Genomic DNA, 19,035 nt, shown 5'->3' with positions numbered 1-19,035 from the left:
GTTTTTGGATAATTTTCAGAAGAATCTTGCTGGCATGTGATATTAATGATACTGTTCGATAATTTCCACAGTGTTGGGTCTTCTTTCTTTGGAATGGGAACAAATACCGATCTCTTTCAGTCAGTGGACCAGCTGGCTGTCCTCCAGATTTCCTGGCACAGCTTTTAGTGAGCACATCCAGGGCAGTATCTGTTTGTCGAAATAAATCAATTGGTATGCTGTCAACTCCTGGAGCCTTGGTTTTTGCCAATTCCTTCATAGCAACTTGAACTTCCTTCATCATCATAGGTTCTTGCTCATATGTTATTTCATGAAATTCCTCTGTGTCAGCCAATTCCTTCTGCTACAGTGACTGTGTACTCCTTCCATCTTCTTTTTATACATCCTGGATCATTCAACATTCTACCCCAAACTATCCTTTAAATATTGCCACCTGTGGCTTGAATTTGTTTTTCAACTCCTTCAGCTTAAGAAATGCTGAGCGAGTCCAGCCCTTTTGATTTTCTGACTCCAGCGCTCTGCACATTTCATTATAGTTTCTTGCTTTGTCAGCCCAAGCTGCCTTTGAAATTTTCTATTCAGCTCTTTGATTTCTGGATTTCTTCCTTTAGCTTTGGCTTCTTGGCGCTCTAATGCAATACTCAGAGTCTCATCTGACATCTTTCTTGGTCTTTTCTTCTTCTTTAGCCTTTGTAATGATCTTTTGCATCTTCATGGACGATTTTCTTGATACCTTCCCAGAGCTCATTTGGTCTATGCTCATTGGTGCTCAAGGCCTCAAACCTGTTCCTGAGATGGTTTTGAAATTCACGTGGGACAGACTTAAGGTCAAATCTTGGGTCCCGTGGACTTGAATTAATTTTCCTCAACTTCAGTTTGAATTTGCATATGAGTAGTTGGTGGTCTGTTCCACAATCAGCCACCCGGCTTGGTTTTCACTGCTGATTTGAGCTTCTCCAGCGAGTCTTTCCACAAATGTAATCAATTTGATTCCTATGCATACCATCAGGTGAGATCCATGTGTATAGCCTGCGTTTATCTTTCTTATAAGAGGTATTTGCAATGAATAATTCATTGAATGTGCAGAACTCTTATCATTCTATCTCCCGCCTCATTTCTCTCACCGAGCCCTTGTTTTCTAGCTACTGATCCTTCTTTCCTGTTCACAACTTTTGCTTTACAGTCGCCCATTAATATTAATGCATATTGATTGCATGTTTGATCCATTTCTGACTGCAAAAGTTGGTAAAAATCTTCTGTTTCCTCTTCTTTGGCTCTAGCTGTTGGTGCATATATTTGAATGATAGTGGTATTCACTGGACTGCCTTGTATGCGTATGGATATTATCCTGTCGCTCATCACATTGTATTTCAGGATAGATCTAGAAATGATTTTTTTAATTATGAAACCAACTCCATTTTTTTCCTCACCTTTTCATCTCCAGCATAGTAAATCATATAATCATCTGGTTCAAAATATCCCATGCCAAGCCATCTCATTTCGCCAATACCTACAATGTCAATATTTATGCCTTCCATTTCTTTCTTGAAAATGTCCAATTTTCCTACATTCATGCTTATCACATTCCACGTTTCAATCACTAGTGTCTCCTTACAGCTGTTTCTCTTTCTCCGTGTTTCCATTTCTAAGATCTCAGTTTCAATTGCCATGTCTGTTAGTCCAAATGATAATCTAAGTGTGCTCTATTGTACATAGGGTTTTCAAAGGCCTGGAATTTCAGAAGTGGATGGCCAATCCTTCTTCCTAGTCTGTCTCAATTTTTAAATATATATAATAGTATCTGACAGACAAGCATTTTACAGAAAATAGTAGATGAAAGACATTTACCAGTTAGAAAAAACAATATTCAATGTTGCTGCCCACCCGGCTACATGTTTGGTTGGTTTTGGGGTTTGTTTTTTTTTTGTTTGTTGTTTTGTTTTTAAAATCCACCCTTTCCCTACTCCACCACCAACACTTCCTACTTTTGCTTACAACATTCAACCCCCATCTCCCATTGACTAGCCCCTGATGTGATGTCCTAAGTTTCAAACAATCAGGATTTCTCTGATTCTGACCATATCATGCTGCTGTCAGTCTCTTATGATATAGTCAGTATGACTTCAATTTAAGAGCGTTATAGAAAACATTTTCTGCTAGTTAAGCTAGAGTGCTCTGGTGACCTAGTAGGTAAGGAGGTGTGCTACCAGTACAAAGGCAGGCAATTGGAATCCACCAGGTACCTCTCTGGAGAAAGATGGGCAGTCTCTTCCTGTGTAATTTACAACTTCTGAAAACCCATTAGAGAATCAGCTATGAGTCACTTCTGACTAGATTATACATAGCAAGAACAACTAGTTAAGCTATACTCTTACTTGCTTGTTTTTTATTTTCAGGGGATCGTTTAAAGATTATCTCAAAGCAGTAATTTTGGGCATTCATCTTCTTTCCATGGCTCTAGAAAAATCTAGATTCCATGAAAATTTGAAATTCTGATGTGCATTTCCCCCCTTTTGATCAGAATTTTATAGTCTTTAGTTAAAATGTTCAATATTTTTAATATGCCCAGTTGTTTTTTTGTGGTTTTTTTAATTTTATTACTTGTGTACCATCAAATCAGATCTGACTGGTGCAGGAGGAGATTGTCCCTCCTTCTGCAGCAGAGCATCTGGTGGATTCAAACCACGCACCTCTGGGATTGCAGTACAGCTTCTTGGCAATGCCCAGTTGTTTTATAGCATCATAATCAGAGTAGCTTTTTTCACCAATGTTTTTTCCATCTTGCTATATAATTTGTTAAACCTTGTTTTAAATACCAGCAGTTGAGCCTACCTTTGTTGATTACTTCTCAATCACCTTAACCCCTACAAAGGCCATTCTTGTGGGACACAAATCTGGGATATATAGAGGGGTACCCCTTCCTATGTACAGTTTTTCTGGGAATTACTAGGTATCCTTGCACTGGGTCAACTCTGGAGGGGAGCCACACCTGGGGGCGGGATATGCATTTTTAGAGAATAAGCATATGAGTTACATTCCTCACTAGTCAAACTAGTCAAGGGAGCTCTCATGCCCTCATGGTAAGCTGCACCTTCAATCCCAAAGGCACGTAGTTTAGATCCACCAACTGCTATGTGGGAGAAGGATGGGTTATCAGGAGATAACCCATGGGATTTACTGTCTCTGAAAACATGCTGGAAGGTCAGTTGTGGGTCAGTTCTGACTCAACACAGCACACAACAATAGTAGAACAATGTGTTGCTATAATGTTGCTGTCACTAAGGAAATAAAGTGGTCGTGGTGGGGGGCCCAACATGAGGTTATCAGACCACTTAGTTTAGAGGCTGGCCATGGACTCTCCTGCTCTCCTACCTCTGTCAGAGTCCCTGGAAGCCAGGACTGTGTCTCAGCTTGCTTGCTAGGGAGCACATCCCTCTGCACTTCCAAGTTTTGAGAATCTGACCTGGGGTCTGACTCAACCCAGTAAGCCCTGAAATCTGCCCAAAGCACACTGGAGTCACCCCTTTCTCAGCAGAAAGCTCTTGTTACTTAAGTGCGCTGACTGTTGCCCCAAGCCTGGCACCCAATGCATGCCTGCTGTCCCTCCCTAGTGTTGCTGCATAGCAAGTCAACCCAGGCTGGGAAGTCTCTTTTATCAGTTTACCATATTTCTGTGAGTGAGGTTGGTAATGTACTCTTCCAGTCTGGTCACTTTATTGCTAAGAATGTTAGCATTTTGAGAAGTCATCACATAATCATCCAATTGGTTCATAAGCTAGAGTCAGAACTAGGGCAGTTATCCAGGCCCATCCATCTGTCCATCTTATGACTGCATATCTTGCCCCTGGGCCCAGAATCTCAATTCCTGATTAAGCCAGCCCTTCTGCCAGCATTGTGCCTTGGGAAGAAAGGTGAGGTGGCATCTGTACCCTACAAGCCCAGCCCGCCCAGGCCTCTGGCCCTGCCTCTACAGCAGAGTAATTCTTGCCACAGGTACACTGGCTCTTTGACTGTTAAATGCATTCAGTTGAATGCCAGCTGTCCTTTCTCAAACTGTTTTGTATATATGTGTCAATTTCATAAGTTTCCCCTTTCTCCTTCATAAATTGGCAGAGGGAGCCTGTGTTCCCCTTTCCTGAGGCTTGTCTCAGCTCCCAGAGAGTAGAGAAAGATTAGAATTAATGATGAGAGTGCTCTGTTCACCCACACATTGACAATATTTTTAAAGTGTTTAGGCCCTTGTTAGGCTGACAGCCTTTATCCTCTTAAAGTGTATTGATGAGCAAAACGTTCCTACATGCTCAGCTCTCCAGTCCATGTGCTTCATGCAAGGTGGGTCATCACAGTGGGTGTTTTTAGACATCAGAGAATACTCGTGGCTCTGTGGTACTTGTAGGAGGGACATGCCCAAGATGAGCTTGTGAGAAGCTCAAGATGAGCAGTAGAAAAGCCCAGCTGTGAAGCTGATAGCATAGGGAACCACTACCTGAATTCTAGACACTTCCGTGCTCCTGGGTGCCTGGGCTACAGGGTCTGTGCCACCCTGAATACTCCTTCATGATGGCTTCAGCAGCTGCTCTCTAATGTTGTGCTGCCCTGATCCTGGGGTGCTTGCCATGTGCTCATGCTCCAGTCAGATTTCTGCCTTCCCAGTGCAGATGTATGCCCTCAGGCTTTGGTGAGCTGCCACCTACAGTCTTTGCTAGTGGTGTGTGGTCACAATGAGTGTGACTCTAGAGACAGATGGTGTGGAAATTGGGACAGGATCCCCATTGCAACCTGAGAGGTAGATAACAGTGAATTATTATGTGCACAGGAAGTTAGGACTCTGAGTACATTTTTGCTTAAGATAATGAGTTAGACCCACCAGTGTCCAGCACCCTGTTTGTCCTCTTGGATGCTGAGGGTGGGGCCCTAGGGAGCAATTTGGATCTAGATTCAAGGGCCTCCATGAACAGGACCCCAGCTGGTAGAGCAGCCTAAAAGCTGGTGAAAAATTTATAGTCCTAGTCCTAGACATTCTGATGTTCTAGGCTAATGTGGGCCTGAGACTCACAGTTTCTTTTCATGTGCTGCCTCCATGCATGGTCAGGTTTAGGAACCCTTACTTTCCCTATACTTGCCTATAAAATTATGGTGGGTGGGGCAGAAATTCCCCTGGGGTTCCTACTAGATTTCAGTGCGTTCTTTCCCTGAATATTAACAGATTTTGAGTTGGAATCGGAAATCAACTATATTGTTAAGATTAGTAAAGTTGAGAGATAATACTCATTTAATTCTACAGATTCCTCATAGAAACTCAGGTCCAGAAAAATAAGATGACTTACTTGTGGTCCCCAAATAAATAAACTCTGTGGAGAATTGTTCCAGGACCCCATCCTCTGCCTCTTTAGTTACTTGGCACTTTTGTATTTGTAATTTAAAACAATGTTCAAGTGTGAAGGATCCTGTTCTCTAAACATATGAGTCATGTGAGGCCAAGAGCCAGAAATGCATGAAGAACAGGTCCAGAAGGCAGAGAGCATGACTGTCAAGATGACACTACTACTGTGACTTCCTGCTGATGGTGGCAGCACTTCACACCCACTGCCGTGTGACAGCATCAGCTGAAGTGATAGGAGAGGAACGTGTTCTGGAAGAGAGAGTGTGTGCATGCACCTCCATTCTCTGACTATCATTCGTCCTGACCTGTCCGCCTGCTGAACTCATTCAACAGGACCTCGAGAAGCTGGCTTCACGCAAGTTGAAGATAAATGCAAAAGAGACTATGAGGATTGCCGAAAAGCTCTACACTCAGGGGTGAGCAAATACTCCAGACTGGCAAATGGGAGTTTGTGCATCTTTACAGCATGAAACAGTTTCAAAATAGAGCTTATAAGAGAAGTCTAAATGCTCTAGGTATTTTTCCTCTATCCCTGAATTGGGAGGGATAATTGAGGCATTGCCTTTCCTGATATGGAAAAGATACTTCAAAACTACTTATTACTAAAAGAAAAGTCTTTAAAAGGAATAAACTTTAAACCACTCAGCACTTCTCAGGAGCCTGGCAGGGGACAGGTGGCACCTGTAGGTGTTCTTCTGTGACAGAGTAGCCTTCGTTAGGGGGTGAGCACTCCAGCCATGTGCACATGCAGCCAGGCTTGTGTAATTGAGTAGTGCTGTCAAAGACTAAATATGAATGAAAAGGAGTGAAGTTTAATTTATTAATAGTTTCTTCTATTGATGAGATATTTTTGTAATTAGTGAATGTTTACTGTTTTAAAGTAGCTACTTTTAGTTGCTATCAAGTCCTTTTTTTTGGTCTGGTGACCTTGTGTGTCAGAACAGAGCAGCTCCACAGAGTTTTCAAGGCTCCAACACTGGACACCCACTGGTATTAGAAAGCATTGTCTTTTTGCCTTAATTAAAGCATACACTGTCAGGGCCAAGAGGACTTTTCCATTGCTGGATGCTTCTGCTGTCAGTCCTCCCCACTCTCCGCAGAACCTGCTGCCTGCCACCTTTCCAATGCCACAGTTTTGGGTATCTCGGGGGAAGTCCAAATGGCAGTGTCAGATGGGGGCTTGCAATAGTCACCAGGGCTTGTGGGCTAGCTAAACTAACCAAAGGACTTGGCCTTTTCCCCCCTTCCCATTTGCCTTTGTAGGTATATCAGCTACCCCCGAACCGAAACAAACATCTTCCCCAAAGATCTGAACCTGGTCACACTAGTTGAGCAGCAGATCCCGGATCCACACTGGGGCCCCTTTGCCCAGAGCATCCTGGAGCGAGGCGGCCCTAACCCCCGCAATGGAAATAAGTCTGACCAAGCCCATCCTCCCATTCACCCGACAAAATACACCAACAACTTGCAGGTTTGTTTCTAAATACGCTCCTACTGTTGCCACTGCCCAGTAGTGATGTGCTGAGGGTGTCAGTAAAGGATTTGCATTTATTTACTCTGTCCTCATGTTTCAGGAAACAAATGATTTTAAAGTAATTCTTAAAAAAGAAAAAAGCACTTTCACAATATTCTGCCTGGTTTTCACTAAAACCCTCCATGTCAGGCTACACACACTGAGGCCTCATTGGCCCCTCACTGGCCCACACTCATCACACCCTCACCCATGTCCATCACCACACCTGCTGCTACCACCACAGCCTCCCCCTCAGCCATGCCCCACAACCATACCACACAGCTACTTCCACAGCCTGCCCCACCGCCATGCCACGACGTGCCACCATGTTTGGACCTGCTACCATGCCTATCCAGAACTGGATGACCTTTGTGAAAAGAGTACTATCCATACTTCAAATGTGCATTCACTTCCATCTCCCTCTAGAAACTTGAATCCACACTCCTGTTAGACTCATTCACTGTAGAATCTTCACACTTCACTAGGTTTCAAGTGATCTCATTTCCTCAGCTGAGGAGTGGGCTTTATGAGAGCAGATGTTTACAGTTGCAGGCTTATTGTAAAGCTTAGGAGATAGGTTTCTGCTGGGGGTAGAGATACTTGTAGTCCCCTCCTTACAAGAACCACTTTTCTTAATGCATGAAAGTATTCAATAGTCCTATAGTAAGCTTGTTGTTATGTGCCATCAAGTCACTTGCGACTCATAGCAGCTCTACATACAACAGCCCTGAAACCTGCTCTATCCCATGTGTCATCCTTATTGTCTCTGACACACATACCCTCATTACCCCAGTCACTGAATCCATTTTATCAAGGGTCTTCCTCTCTTGTGCTGTCCCTTCACCCTTCCAAGCATGATGTCCATCTCCAAGGACTGGTTCCTCCTTGCAACATGCCCAGAGTATATCAGATGAAACCTCAGAATCCTTGCCTCCAAGGAGCAGCCTGGTTTCACCTTCTCTAGGGCGAACCTGTTTGTTCTCCTGGCAGTCCATGGTATATACTATATTCTTCTCCAGCACCACAGCTCAAAGGCAGCTATTCTCTTTCTGTCATCAAATTAGGATCTTAAGTAATTTTGTGAATTTATTTTTACCATTAATACTCTAAAAGGAGTTCCACTGTTTTCTTCACAGGGAGATGAGCATCGACTATATGAGCTCATTGTTCGCCATTTCCTTGCTTGCTGCTCAGAGGATGCCCAGGGACAAGAGACCATTGTGGAAATTGACATCGCTCAGGAGCACTTTGTAGCTCATGGCCTCATGGTTCTGGCCCGGAATTATCTGGATGTATATCCATATGACTACTGGAGCAACAAGGTGACAGATCATAGGTTCACACAGAACATGCTTTGTCTGAGTGTCTGGCCCTGTCATCCTCAGGGAAGAGGAGGACATTGGTGCCATCTGACAGAGCCAGGACTTATATTAATGAGATGCCAACTGTCTTCTCTGCTGATCTCTACAGACCATCCCTTTGTATGAGAGAGGTGCGCACTTCCAGCCCAGCACTGTGGAGTTGGTGGATGGGGAGACAAACCCACCCCAGTTGCTCACTGAAGCTGACCTCATTGCTCTAATGGAAAAGCATGGCATTGGTCGGTAACTTGGAATTTTGGAACTGCTACCTCTGTGTCTCACGTAATCTTCCCAATTCTTGATACAGTATTATATTCTTATCCCCTTTTATAGTTGCAATCCAGCTTGGCGGGGTAGTCACAGAGTTTGTGAGCTGTGAAAGCCTGGCCTTACAGAACTCCACATCCAGTGATTTCAGTCAGAGTTGAAGGGCCGTGTGTGGTGGGTGTGGACTGTGGTTGTTAATCTGGGGTTCTCAGGGGATCCTATAAGATTTCTAAGTGAAGGAAACAGGCAGAACTATGCTTTTAAAAAATAATTAATAGTTTTATTGGGATATAATTCACATACCTTATAATTTAGGCACTTAAAATGTATAGTTCACTGGTTCTCTCTGTAGTCACATACTTGTGCAGCCATCGTCATAGGAAATTTCAGAACATATTCCTAACTTCACAGAGAAACCCTGCACCCTCTACGCACTGCACCCTTTTTCTCCCAGCGCCACCAGCCCCTGGCATCCCAGCATCTGTTTTCTGTCTGAACTTGTGAATTCTGGATATTTCCTATAAATGGAATCATACAGTTGGCCTTTTGTGACTGACTTCTCACTTAGCATAGTGTTTTCATAGTTGATCCATGCATGTAGGTGACTGAAGAAAGCCCATTATGTCGACAGGCAACATTTTAGTTACTTCTTCATTCATTGGTAAATACTTGGGTGGTTACTCCTTTTTGGATTTTTTAGTAATACTGCGTTGAGCATTATTATGTAAATTTTCATTGACTATTTTCCATTCTTTTGTTAGGTATTTGGGAGTAGAATCACTGAGTTCTGTGTCAGCTCTCTGTTTAACTTTGTAAGAAACTAACTGATTTGTTCTTCCTTTTCTTAATGTCTTGGGCCAGTTTTGTTGTAATCTGTTTGATGTTAGCCATCTAAATGACTGTGACATGGTATCTCTTTGACCACTACACAGAAAATGACTTGAGGGGGAAGCCTGGGAATGTTGTGATAATGCATTTGAGTCAATGTGGGTACCAGCCCTTGGCTCTATGACACTCAGTGAAGGAAGAACATTAACATTGCAGTAAGCCTGTCAGATGTAGTAAGCGTTTGAATGCGATGACTGTGTGAACATCAAGGAGAAGCACAGCTGCCGTTGTGATTGTCTGGAGTGGGCTTGTACACTGGGTCTTACCTGGAGAGGAGATGAGGTGCCGTCCCGCAATATCCAGATTATCTCAGAATAACTGGGAAATGCTTCCAGGTACTGACGCCACCCATGCGGAGCACATCGAGACGATCAAAGCGCGGATGTACGTGGGACTCACAACTGACAAGCGCTTTCTTCCTGGGCATCTGGGAATGGGGCTTGTGGAAGGTAAGGGGGAGGGTGTGGCTGCGGAGGGGTCAGCAGCCTGCTGGTTCTCACAGACTGCTGTTTCTACAGGCTACGATTCCATGGGCTACGACATGTCTAAGCCACACCTTCGAGCTGAGTTGGAAGCTGATCTGAAGCTCATCTGTGAGGGCAGAAAGGACAGATTTGTGGTTCTGAGGCAGCAAGTTCAGAAATACAAGCAAGTTTTCATTGAGGCTGTGGCAAAAGCTAAAAAGTGAGTGCCAGGACGCTCAGTGGTGGAAGTGTTGGACTCACCGTAAGTGGTAGGGTGGAAGCACTGGTTCTGCAAGAGAAGTGTCCTGTGCTCGTGGTAGCAAGATATGACCAGAAGATCTATCCTCCTCAGTGTTGTGTCACATGCCAGCACCTCCTCCTTTCACCTGACTTGATCTTTTTCCTTTCTACAGACCTTAGTCTGTATAGTCCCAATAATTGGCAAGACCTGGCCCCATCACCCTGGGTTGTTTACTTTAGAAATACTCTCTTGCTGCCAGCCTTGCATGAGTGGACCACGCTACTGCTGTTTCCGGGAAAACTCAGAGTGCCCTTTTAGTAGGCAATAAAGGCCTCTCTTGATAGAAACAGCATGTTTTCTGTCATGTGCCAACTTTGAAAAGAAATGCATGAACTAGTTTAGCACTAACCACACAGATGGTTTTTGACTGTATGCACAAATAGTGTGTATTTATTTTTTATTTTAATGAAAGTTTACAGAGACTTGGGATTTCCAGTCATTCATTGTTGCACTTTTCTCCCTGCCCACCACCTCCCCCCAAATCACTCCTCTTTTTGAAAAGAAAAAGAAAAATTGTTTCATTGTTACATAATCACTCCCCCCCAAGTTAACTCCACATTCAGCCTTCACTCTGGGCTACTGTAATGACAAGAATACCCATTCATATATCCCTTTTAAATAGATCTCTCTCTCATCTGTTTCAGTGCAATATACATCATTCCTCCCCTCCTTTTCTGTCTTCCCTCAACCCCAATGTCAGTCCCATTTTACAACAGTGGCCCTATACAATATTTGTCCTTTTGTAACTGAGCTATTTCACTCAGTTTAATGTCCTCCAGGGTCATCCATTTTGCATAATATTTCATGAGTTCCTTGTTTTTCAATGCTGCATAATATTCCATTGTGTGAATATCCCAGAGCTTCTCTTGGCATTTGTTGATGGGCACTTCGGCTGCCTCCAGCTCTTTGCTATTGTGAATAAAGCTGCAGTAAACATGGGTGTGCATATATCTGCTTGGGTGGAAGTTATGGTTTCTTTAGGATAAATTCCCAGTAGTGGAATTGCTGGGTCAAATGGAATTGCAAAATTTAACAGAATAGCAAACATCAGATGCTGGTGAGATTGTGGAGAAACTGGAACCCTTAATCACTGTTGATGGGAGTGTAAAATACTGTCTATGTTACAGTTCCGTTTGTTTATAATAAGACAGTGATGATGCCACTTCATTATCTGCTGGGGATAGGCCATTGACCCACATAACCCTCTTTCTGCCGCTTTCCTCTGTGGCTGCACTGGCCAGTTGGGTCCTGTGGTCAAATGCATATGGGTGGCCATGTGTGGATGTTGCAAATGCCTTTGCTATGAGAACTGGCTGGTGTGCATCTTTGTCTTTCTCTGCAGGTTAGATGAAGCCTTGTCCCAGTATTTTGGGGAAGGAGCCAGCTTATCTCAGCAAGAAGTGATCTATCCTGCCATACCAGAGCCCATCAGAAAATGTCCTCAATGCAACAAGGACATGGTCCTCAAGGCCAGAAAGAATGGCAGGTCAGTACTCCACCCTGCTGTGTTGATCTCTGAGAGGCCTCAGACCTGCTTTCATCACTTGTTAAAGGCAGGCCTGCTATCACCATTCCTGCATTGCTCTTTACAGAAGAAAGGTATTTAAAAGCAGACTAAATCTGATGGTAAAGTTTCTGCTCCCACCCCCACCCCATCTCCTTCATCCAATGGGTAGCAAAAGGAGCAGCTTGCCTTTGAAACTACAGGGGTCAGATTCAAATGCATTTCTGCTCTATGTAAGCTTTGTGACTCTAAGTAATTGCATAAGTACTCTGAGCCCAAGTTTGTTCTTCTATAAAATAAGGGTAATAGTTAAAACCTCATAAAATTGTGGTATGGGTGAGAAGTACATGAAAAGATTAGAAGTCAGAACATTCAGCAAATACTAACCTCATTTGGGCTTCAGTGTCAAGTTTATCCCAAGACACAGGTTGTCTGAGGTGACCTGTTAGTACCTGTCATCTAGGGGGAAATTACCAGGAAGAAGAGTCTCAAAGAGCCCTTGCTGCTCATGGTCACATGGTGCACAGTGCTTTGCTTCTAGCCTCGTTGGAACGCTAACACCCTTCAAGGCTGTTTCAGGGGCCTTAGACGGCTTGCTAAATGCCAGAAGAGCTGTAATGAGCAGTAAGTGCAGAATTTTATCCCCATCTTCACTTCCTTTCTCTTGATACTGCTTCCGTGCCGCTGGCCACTGAAGTAGAGATGAAATGAAAATTCTTAAGAGCGAGCCTGGTTCCCCGGGGCCTGGTCTTGGAGAAGGCCAGACCACCATAGCTCACAGAAGCCTGTGCCCCGCCTGGAAGCAAGTGTTAGCACTGGTGTTGTCCACAGTCCATAAAAGTTGTAATAAGCCAGGCCCACTGGACAGTGGTTTCCCAATGTCTAGAACGTGATCTAAGAGCTTAATACAGTTGATACTAACTTGGAGGCTACACCTCTGCCATTTCAAATCCACCAGCTGCTCCAAGGGAAAACGATGGCCAGCTTCTTTCTGTTTGATTTCTCAAAGGAGGGTCAGCTCTCAATTGGTCCTGACTCAACAGCAGTGAATGAGTTTTCCTGGATCACTTACTATCCACAACAGTGCAGGTATTCTCTGTGAGATGATGAACTTGAGACCTTCTGTCTGCACTGAGCCTTCATTTCTTCACCCCCAGGTTCTTTCTCAGCTGTGTAGGTTTCCCAGAGTGTCGGTCAGCCATGTGGTTTCCTGACTTTGTCCTGGAAGCCAGTCGAGATGAGAGTGTGTGTCCAGTCTGCCAGCCACAGCCTGTTTACAGGTGAGTCCAGATATGGTATAGAATTGGCTGTTCCAATTACAGTACAGAGGAGGTGACTAGGGAGCTGACACACCCTCAGGTGAATGATCACAGCATGGAGAGGGAGGTGCCCGGGGAGCTGATGCTCAGAGGCATTGAGTCTTAGTGTGTACAGTATCCTTGCTGCCCAGGCCAGGGGAACCTAGGTTGTGTGTGCAGGAGGATTCCTCCTGGTGACAGAACCCAGAAGATCAATTTACCTGCTTCTTCAGTCGACCATTGTGACTTTCACACTGTCTCCAGAAACACCAACCCCTAGTGTAGACCGTGATCATCAGAGCCTTTTGCATTCTTAAATAGCAACATGAAGCTTGAGGGACTATGGCTGGGAGTTGTGTTTGTCAGTATTTATCATATATATTAAAGTATATATTTTCAACTATGCTTACTACATTTTTTAAAAATAGAAATTACATTATACATTAAATAGTGTTGATTGATTGACTGACTGTAAAACCCTAACCCTCATCTTGGGCTCTCCTTCATAAACTATGTACCTTAGTTAATAACAACATGTCAATATTATTTTTAAAACCTGTACCACAAAAATTCAAGGTGAGAATAAGAGAACAATGTGTTTGGGGTAAAATAGCATATTTTCATAATTAAATGTCTGTTTTCCAAAGCCAAAAGAAGATTGGACATTTGCCTGTCTCATGTCTTGATTAATGGACTTCAGAATTCAGATTGTAGTTTTTACATGTGAAAAACTTCACCACAGGGCTGCAGAAGCTTGATGTTCCAACATAGCTCTTAGCAGCCCCATGAAAGTAGGCCACTCTGGTGGCCTCACCCATGGAAGATTGCCCTGCTAACACCCAAGCCACGCCTCTGACAGAAAATGATGGGCCGTCTCCTCCTAGGCAATTTACAGTCTCTGAAACCCACTGAAGGGTCAGCTGTGGGTCAGTTCTGACTGGACAGCAGTGAGATTTTTTACAATGGTGATCTCACCAAGAAAGGGGGCCCTGGAGCACACTTTCAGAACTGCTGTCTGGATTTGTCTAGTTGTTCTCAGATCTCCTTTACACTCTTGCTAGGCTGTACTCGTGGGGTAACTGGAGGACTTCCTGGAGCCAGAGAGCTACAGGAATGAAGAAGGGAGGCCGAGGGCAACAATTCCCACTGTAGACTGAGGAAAAATACCCGAGTGTTAATGGTTTTTTCCTTCTGGTCTCACTAGGTTGAAGTTGAAGTTCAAGCACGGCAGCGTTCCCCCAACTATGCCACTGGAGCTTGTTGGCTGCATTGGTGGGTGTGATGACACCTTGATTGAGGTATTGAACCTGAGATTTTCTCGAGGGCTCCCTCAAACTCTCCAACCAGCCAGTCAGCCCTCAGGCCTGCAATCCAGCCACCTCCTGAGCAGAGTGGACAGTAACCAGCACAGCCATCTCCAGACTCCTGGCCACAGACAGTGTGAACCTCGAAGGGCACTGGCCCAGACCCTCCCACCATGCACTGACATAGTTGGAAGCAACTGTGTGACTTGTAACTGTGGCAAGGAGGCCCTGCTGCTCACCGTGCGGAAGGAGGGCCCTAACCAGGGCCGCCAGTTCTACAAGTGCAGCAGTGGCAGCTGCAGTTTCTTCCTGTGGGCTGACAGCTTCCCACTGAGCACAGCAGGGCCACCTCCCTCTACAGTGAGACCCCCTGGAAGCTCCCTGGGGGGCTTCCTCAGCAGGCGTAGCAAGCTTGTGCTCGGCAATGGTGACACCACCTGCTTGTGCCGTCAGCCAGCTGTCACACGCACTGTGCAGAAGGATGGGCCCAACAAGGGCCGCCAGTTCCACACCTGCTCCAAGTCCAGGGAACAACAATGTGGCTTTTTCCAGTGGGCAGATGAGAACACAGCTACAGGTGAGAAGGGCACAGGCTCACCCTCTTGGCCTCATCTCTGGGAGGAGACTTCACTTCTCATGTAGCCTCTAATTCAGAGACAGATGGCAGGGAGAGGGCCAGGCTGGGATAGGGGATGTAGACTCTGCAGGGAGCTGGGTCTCTTTCCATAAGGAGGGCATAGCATCTTAAGCAGACAGTCACTGTCAGTAATAACACTCTGGAGAAGGAGCTTATCTTTCCTCTATCTTGCAATTGTCTCTTCTTGATAAATAAGGCCCAAACAGGTGCAGGACAAGTTAAGTCAGGAGTGGTGCAAAGGTCTTCAAGAACTACGTTTGCAGTGTTGAGAGGCCCACTTCAAGCATGGGGACCTGTTCCCTGCTTGGAGAGAAGGGGTGCCTTGCCTCCAGCTTTCTTGGCCTCCTGCCTATAAGTAGGTCTTCCTGTCTGTTTTTGATGCCTTATCCCATGGCCTGGGGCATGTCACTGACTTGCTTGCACTTTTTCAGATGTGCAGGTGGAAAGTGGCCCTGTTCACTTTCTGATAGGACAGTAAGAGGAAGGACATCCTCTAAAGCTGAGTAGCCTTTAAGACAAGTCCTGGTATGAAGTGGTGCACATACATCTCATTTCTCCACAGAAAGAGATGTACACACATTGTAGAGGGAGAAAGTCCCCAGTAGAGCGTATGCCAGCCTCAGCCCTCTAAATCAGTGTGAAGGGAGCTCTGGTAGCCTAGAGGTAAGGAGCTGCACTGCCAACTCAATGGCAAGCGATTCAAATCCACCAGCTTCTCCTTGGGGTAAAGATGGGTAGTCTTATCCTGTGTAATTTACAGCCTCTGAAAACCCACTGGAGGGTCAGCAAGGAGTCAGATTTTGTTCTTAAGGGAGAGAGATCTGTGTGAGGGAACTGTGGTTGCCTGGAAGCTGTTGCCAAGACAGTGTGCCCAGAGGGGCTGATAGAAGACTTGTCCTCAGCCAGAGGGGCCTGCACAGGTGAGAGAACCTGATGTAGCTGCCTACTCTGAAGAAGAGAGCTTCCATGTTTCCTAGTCCTGTTTGTGGATCCTGATCCCAAGTATTCTGTTTATTAATAAAGGATTTAATGATAAGCAAGGATTTTGAAGCTCTTGCTGACATACTTTGGGCACATAGCCAGGAGGGACCAGACCTTGGATAATGACATCATGCTAGGAAGGGTTGAGGGACAACACAGGACAGGAATAGATTGACTTAGTGGCTGGGATAGTGAGGATAGGTGTGTTGAAGACAGACTGGGTAGGACAGGGCTTCAGAGCTTTTGTGAAAAGCTCTGTTGCTGGCGACTTTATGACACCTAACACCAGCAACAAGGGATGAGTAAGCTGGTGATGTAGTCAGTATGGAGTGGAGCCTGCCTGCCTGGCCAAATTCACGAGATCCTCTGTAAGAGAAAGATGAGCATTCTTTTCCTGGGTGGTGATTTACAGCCTCAACTAGGAATTTATTTTAACTGGACAGTGGTAAGTTGGAGGGTTTAATGGGGTTATTAAGTCAGTGTGTCAGTTCTAATCTTGACTTTCTCCTTGGCAGGGACCTTTGGTGCCTCACTCTGGCCACGAGGCAGCGAGGAAGGCCAGGGACCAGAAGCCAAAAGCAAAAGGCCCCAGAGCAGTTCCTCTGATACTGGGTCTACTGCAAAGAAACCTCGGAAATGTAGTCTTTGCCACCAGCCTGGACACACTCGTCCCTTCTGTCCTCAGAACAGATGAGAACAGTAGAAGCCCTGCTCTTAGTGTCTGATTAGGGTTGGGGACAGTCTTCGTGGAAACTGGAGGAATGTATGACTTTGGGAGCCTAGGCTCCCTGGTCTGCAAGTACAGGGTCTGACTACTCTGCAGAATTCTGCATCTCCTGGATGGTGACACCCTGGACCCTGGAGGACTGAACTTTGCCCTGCTGAGAAGCCCTGTTGGCTTAGCACATGAGGCAGAGGCTGTGAGAATGCAGCGCCTCTCTTTGAGAGAGTCTCCTCTCTGGCAGCAGACTTTGTGCGGCCCACCTCCCAGTGTAGCTTCAGGCTGTCTGACTATACATACTCCTGCCACCTGGACTGGGCTTCTCCCAGACACCTCTAAAAGGATGATATGCAAGGATGTAAGTCTTACTCTGGAGTTATTTCTATGGAGAAAACTTCCCTTTTCTCCTTGATGCCAGTGCACGCACAGTGCCCTATAGTTCAGTGCCATAATAAAGAGTTGCAGTAGTTCTGATGGGTGTTGGTGTCCTCCCTCTCCCTAAACCAGTCCTTCAAGATTGAGAAGATTGTTGCCTTTCATCCTCATTCTTCAGGAAAATACAATTTTTGTAAAAATGCCAATGAATAAAATATGCGTACGTATGACGATAGGCCTTATTTTGTCATTCAGAAGACCTGGAAATGGAGTGCCCATTGCCCAGTCTCTGGTAATTGGTGAGAAAACTGAAAGTGCAAATACCTTTTACAAGAAACATAAACGCAGGCTATACATATGGATCTCACCTGATGTTATGCATAGGAATCAAATCAATTACATTTGTGGAAAGACTCGCTGGAGAAAATATCAGCAGTGAAAACCAGGCCGGGTGCTGATTATGGGACAGACCACTCATAAGCAAGTTCAAGCTGAAGTTAAGGAAAATTAAGTCCAAGGGAACCAAAATTTGACCTTAAGTCTGTCCCACGTGAATTTCAAAACCATCTCAGGAACAGATTTGATGCCTTGAGCACCAAAGAGTGTAGACCAAGTGAGCTCTGGGAGGATATCAAGAAAATCATCCATGAAGAATGCAAAAGATCTGGGGAGCTCTGGTGACCTACTGGTAAGGAGCTGCAACTACAACCCCAGAGGTGCACGGTTCGAATCCACCAGATGGTCTGCCGAGGAAGGAGGGACAATCTCCTGTACCGGTCAGATCTGATTTGACGGTACACTCACACAAAAATAATTTTTAAAAAATGCAAAAGATCATTACAAAGGCTGAAAAAGAAGAAAAGACCAAGATGAATGGATGTCAGATGAGACTCTTGAGTATTACATTAGAGCGCCGAGAAGCCAAAGCTAAAGGAAGAAACCAAGAATCAAAGAGCTGAACAGAAAATTTTTTTAAAAAGGCAGGTCAGGACAACAAAGCAAGATACTGTAATGAAATGTGCAGAGAGCTGGAGTCAGAAAATCAAAAGGGCCGAACTTGCTGAGCATTTCTTAAGCTGAAGGAATTGAAAAACAAATTCAAGCCACAAGTGGCAATACTTAAGGATACTTTGGGTAGAATGTTAAATGATCGAAGAAGCATTAAAAGAATAAGGAAGGAATACACAGAGTCACTGTGTCAGAAGGAATTGGCTGACAGAGAAGAATTTTGATGAAATAACATGAGCAAGAGCCTGTGGTGATGAAGGAGGAAGTTCAAGATGCTCTGAAAGAATTGGCAAAAGCAAGGTTCCATGAGTTGATGGCATACCAATTGACATATTTCCACAAACAGATGCTGCCCTGGATATGCTCACTAAATTGTGCCAAGAAATCTGGAGGACAGCCAGGTGGCCAACTGACTGGAAAAGATCAGTATTTGTCCCCATTCCAAAGAAAGGTGACCCAACAGAGTGTGGAAATTATCAAACAATATAATTGATATCACATACAAACAAGATTCTGCTGAAAATTATCCAAAAACTATTGGAGTAATAAATATGTCAACAGATAACTGCCAGACGTGCTGGCTGGATTTAGAAGAGGTCATGGTACTAAGGATATTATAGCTAATATGCTAGATGGACCTTGGCAGAAACAGAGAGTACCGGAGGAATGTCTATCTTCATTGACTATGCAGAGGCTTTTGACTGTGTGGAACACAAGCTATGGCTGACTCTGAGAAGAATGGGAATCCCAGAACATTTGATTGTGCTTATGCTAAACCTGGACTTGGACCAAAGCAAAGAGCAAAAGAGACATGGTTCAAAATCAAGAGGGGTCTCATCCACCAGGAATGTATTCTGTCTCCCTCCATACCTTTTCAATCTGTATGCAGAACAGATCATCTGAGACACTGGGCTATACGAGGAGGAATGTGGCATCAGGATTGGTGAAAGAGTCATCAACAACCTGTGTTATGCAGATGACACAACCCTGCTTGCTGAAACTGAGGAGGACCTGAAGCGCTTGCTGCAGA

The 19,035-nt window shown here is 44.8% G+C and overlaps 1 protein-coding gene across 1 annotated transcript in view; it reads left to right on the top strand.

Annotated features, from left to right (window-relative positions):
- TOP3A (topoisomerase (DNA) III alpha) overlaps positions 1-16,595 on the top strand; it is a 47,584-nt gene extending 30,989 nt beyond the window's left edge. Inside the window, exons 10-19 of the mRNA XM_006901189.1 lie at positions 5,717-5,799; positions 6,647-6,854; positions 8,033-8,218; positions 8,367-8,496; positions 9,748-9,861; positions 9,931-10,096; positions 11,520-11,663; positions 12,839-12,961; positions 14,184-14,860; positions 16,417-16,595. Coding sequence (XP_006901251.1) covers positions 5,717-5,799; positions 6,647-6,854; positions 8,033-8,218; positions 8,367-8,496; positions 9,748-9,861; positions 9,931-10,096; positions 11,520-11,663; positions 12,839-12,961; positions 14,184-14,860; positions 16,417-16,595 — 2,010 coding nt within the window. The remainder of the gene's footprint in view (positions 1-5,716; positions 5,800-6,646; positions 6,855-8,032; positions 8,219-8,366; positions 8,497-9,747; positions 9,862-9,930; positions 10,097-11,519; positions 11,664-12,838; positions 12,962-14,183; positions 14,861-16,416) is intronic.
- The last annotated feature ends 2,440 nt before the right edge of the window (positions 16,596-19,035 follow it).

This window comes from Elephantulus edwardii, unplaced genomic scaffold (assembly GCF_000299155.1).
Source record: "Elephantulus edwardii isolate Elephantulus edwardi_28Jun2011 unplaced genomic scaffold, EleEdw1.0 scaffold00314, whole genome shotgun sequence".
Lineage (NCBI taxonomy): Eukaryota > Metazoa > Chordata > Mammalia > Macroscelidea > Macroscelididae > Elephantulus > Elephantulus edwardii.
This window is presented reverse-complemented; position numbering and strand designations above follow the sequence as displayed.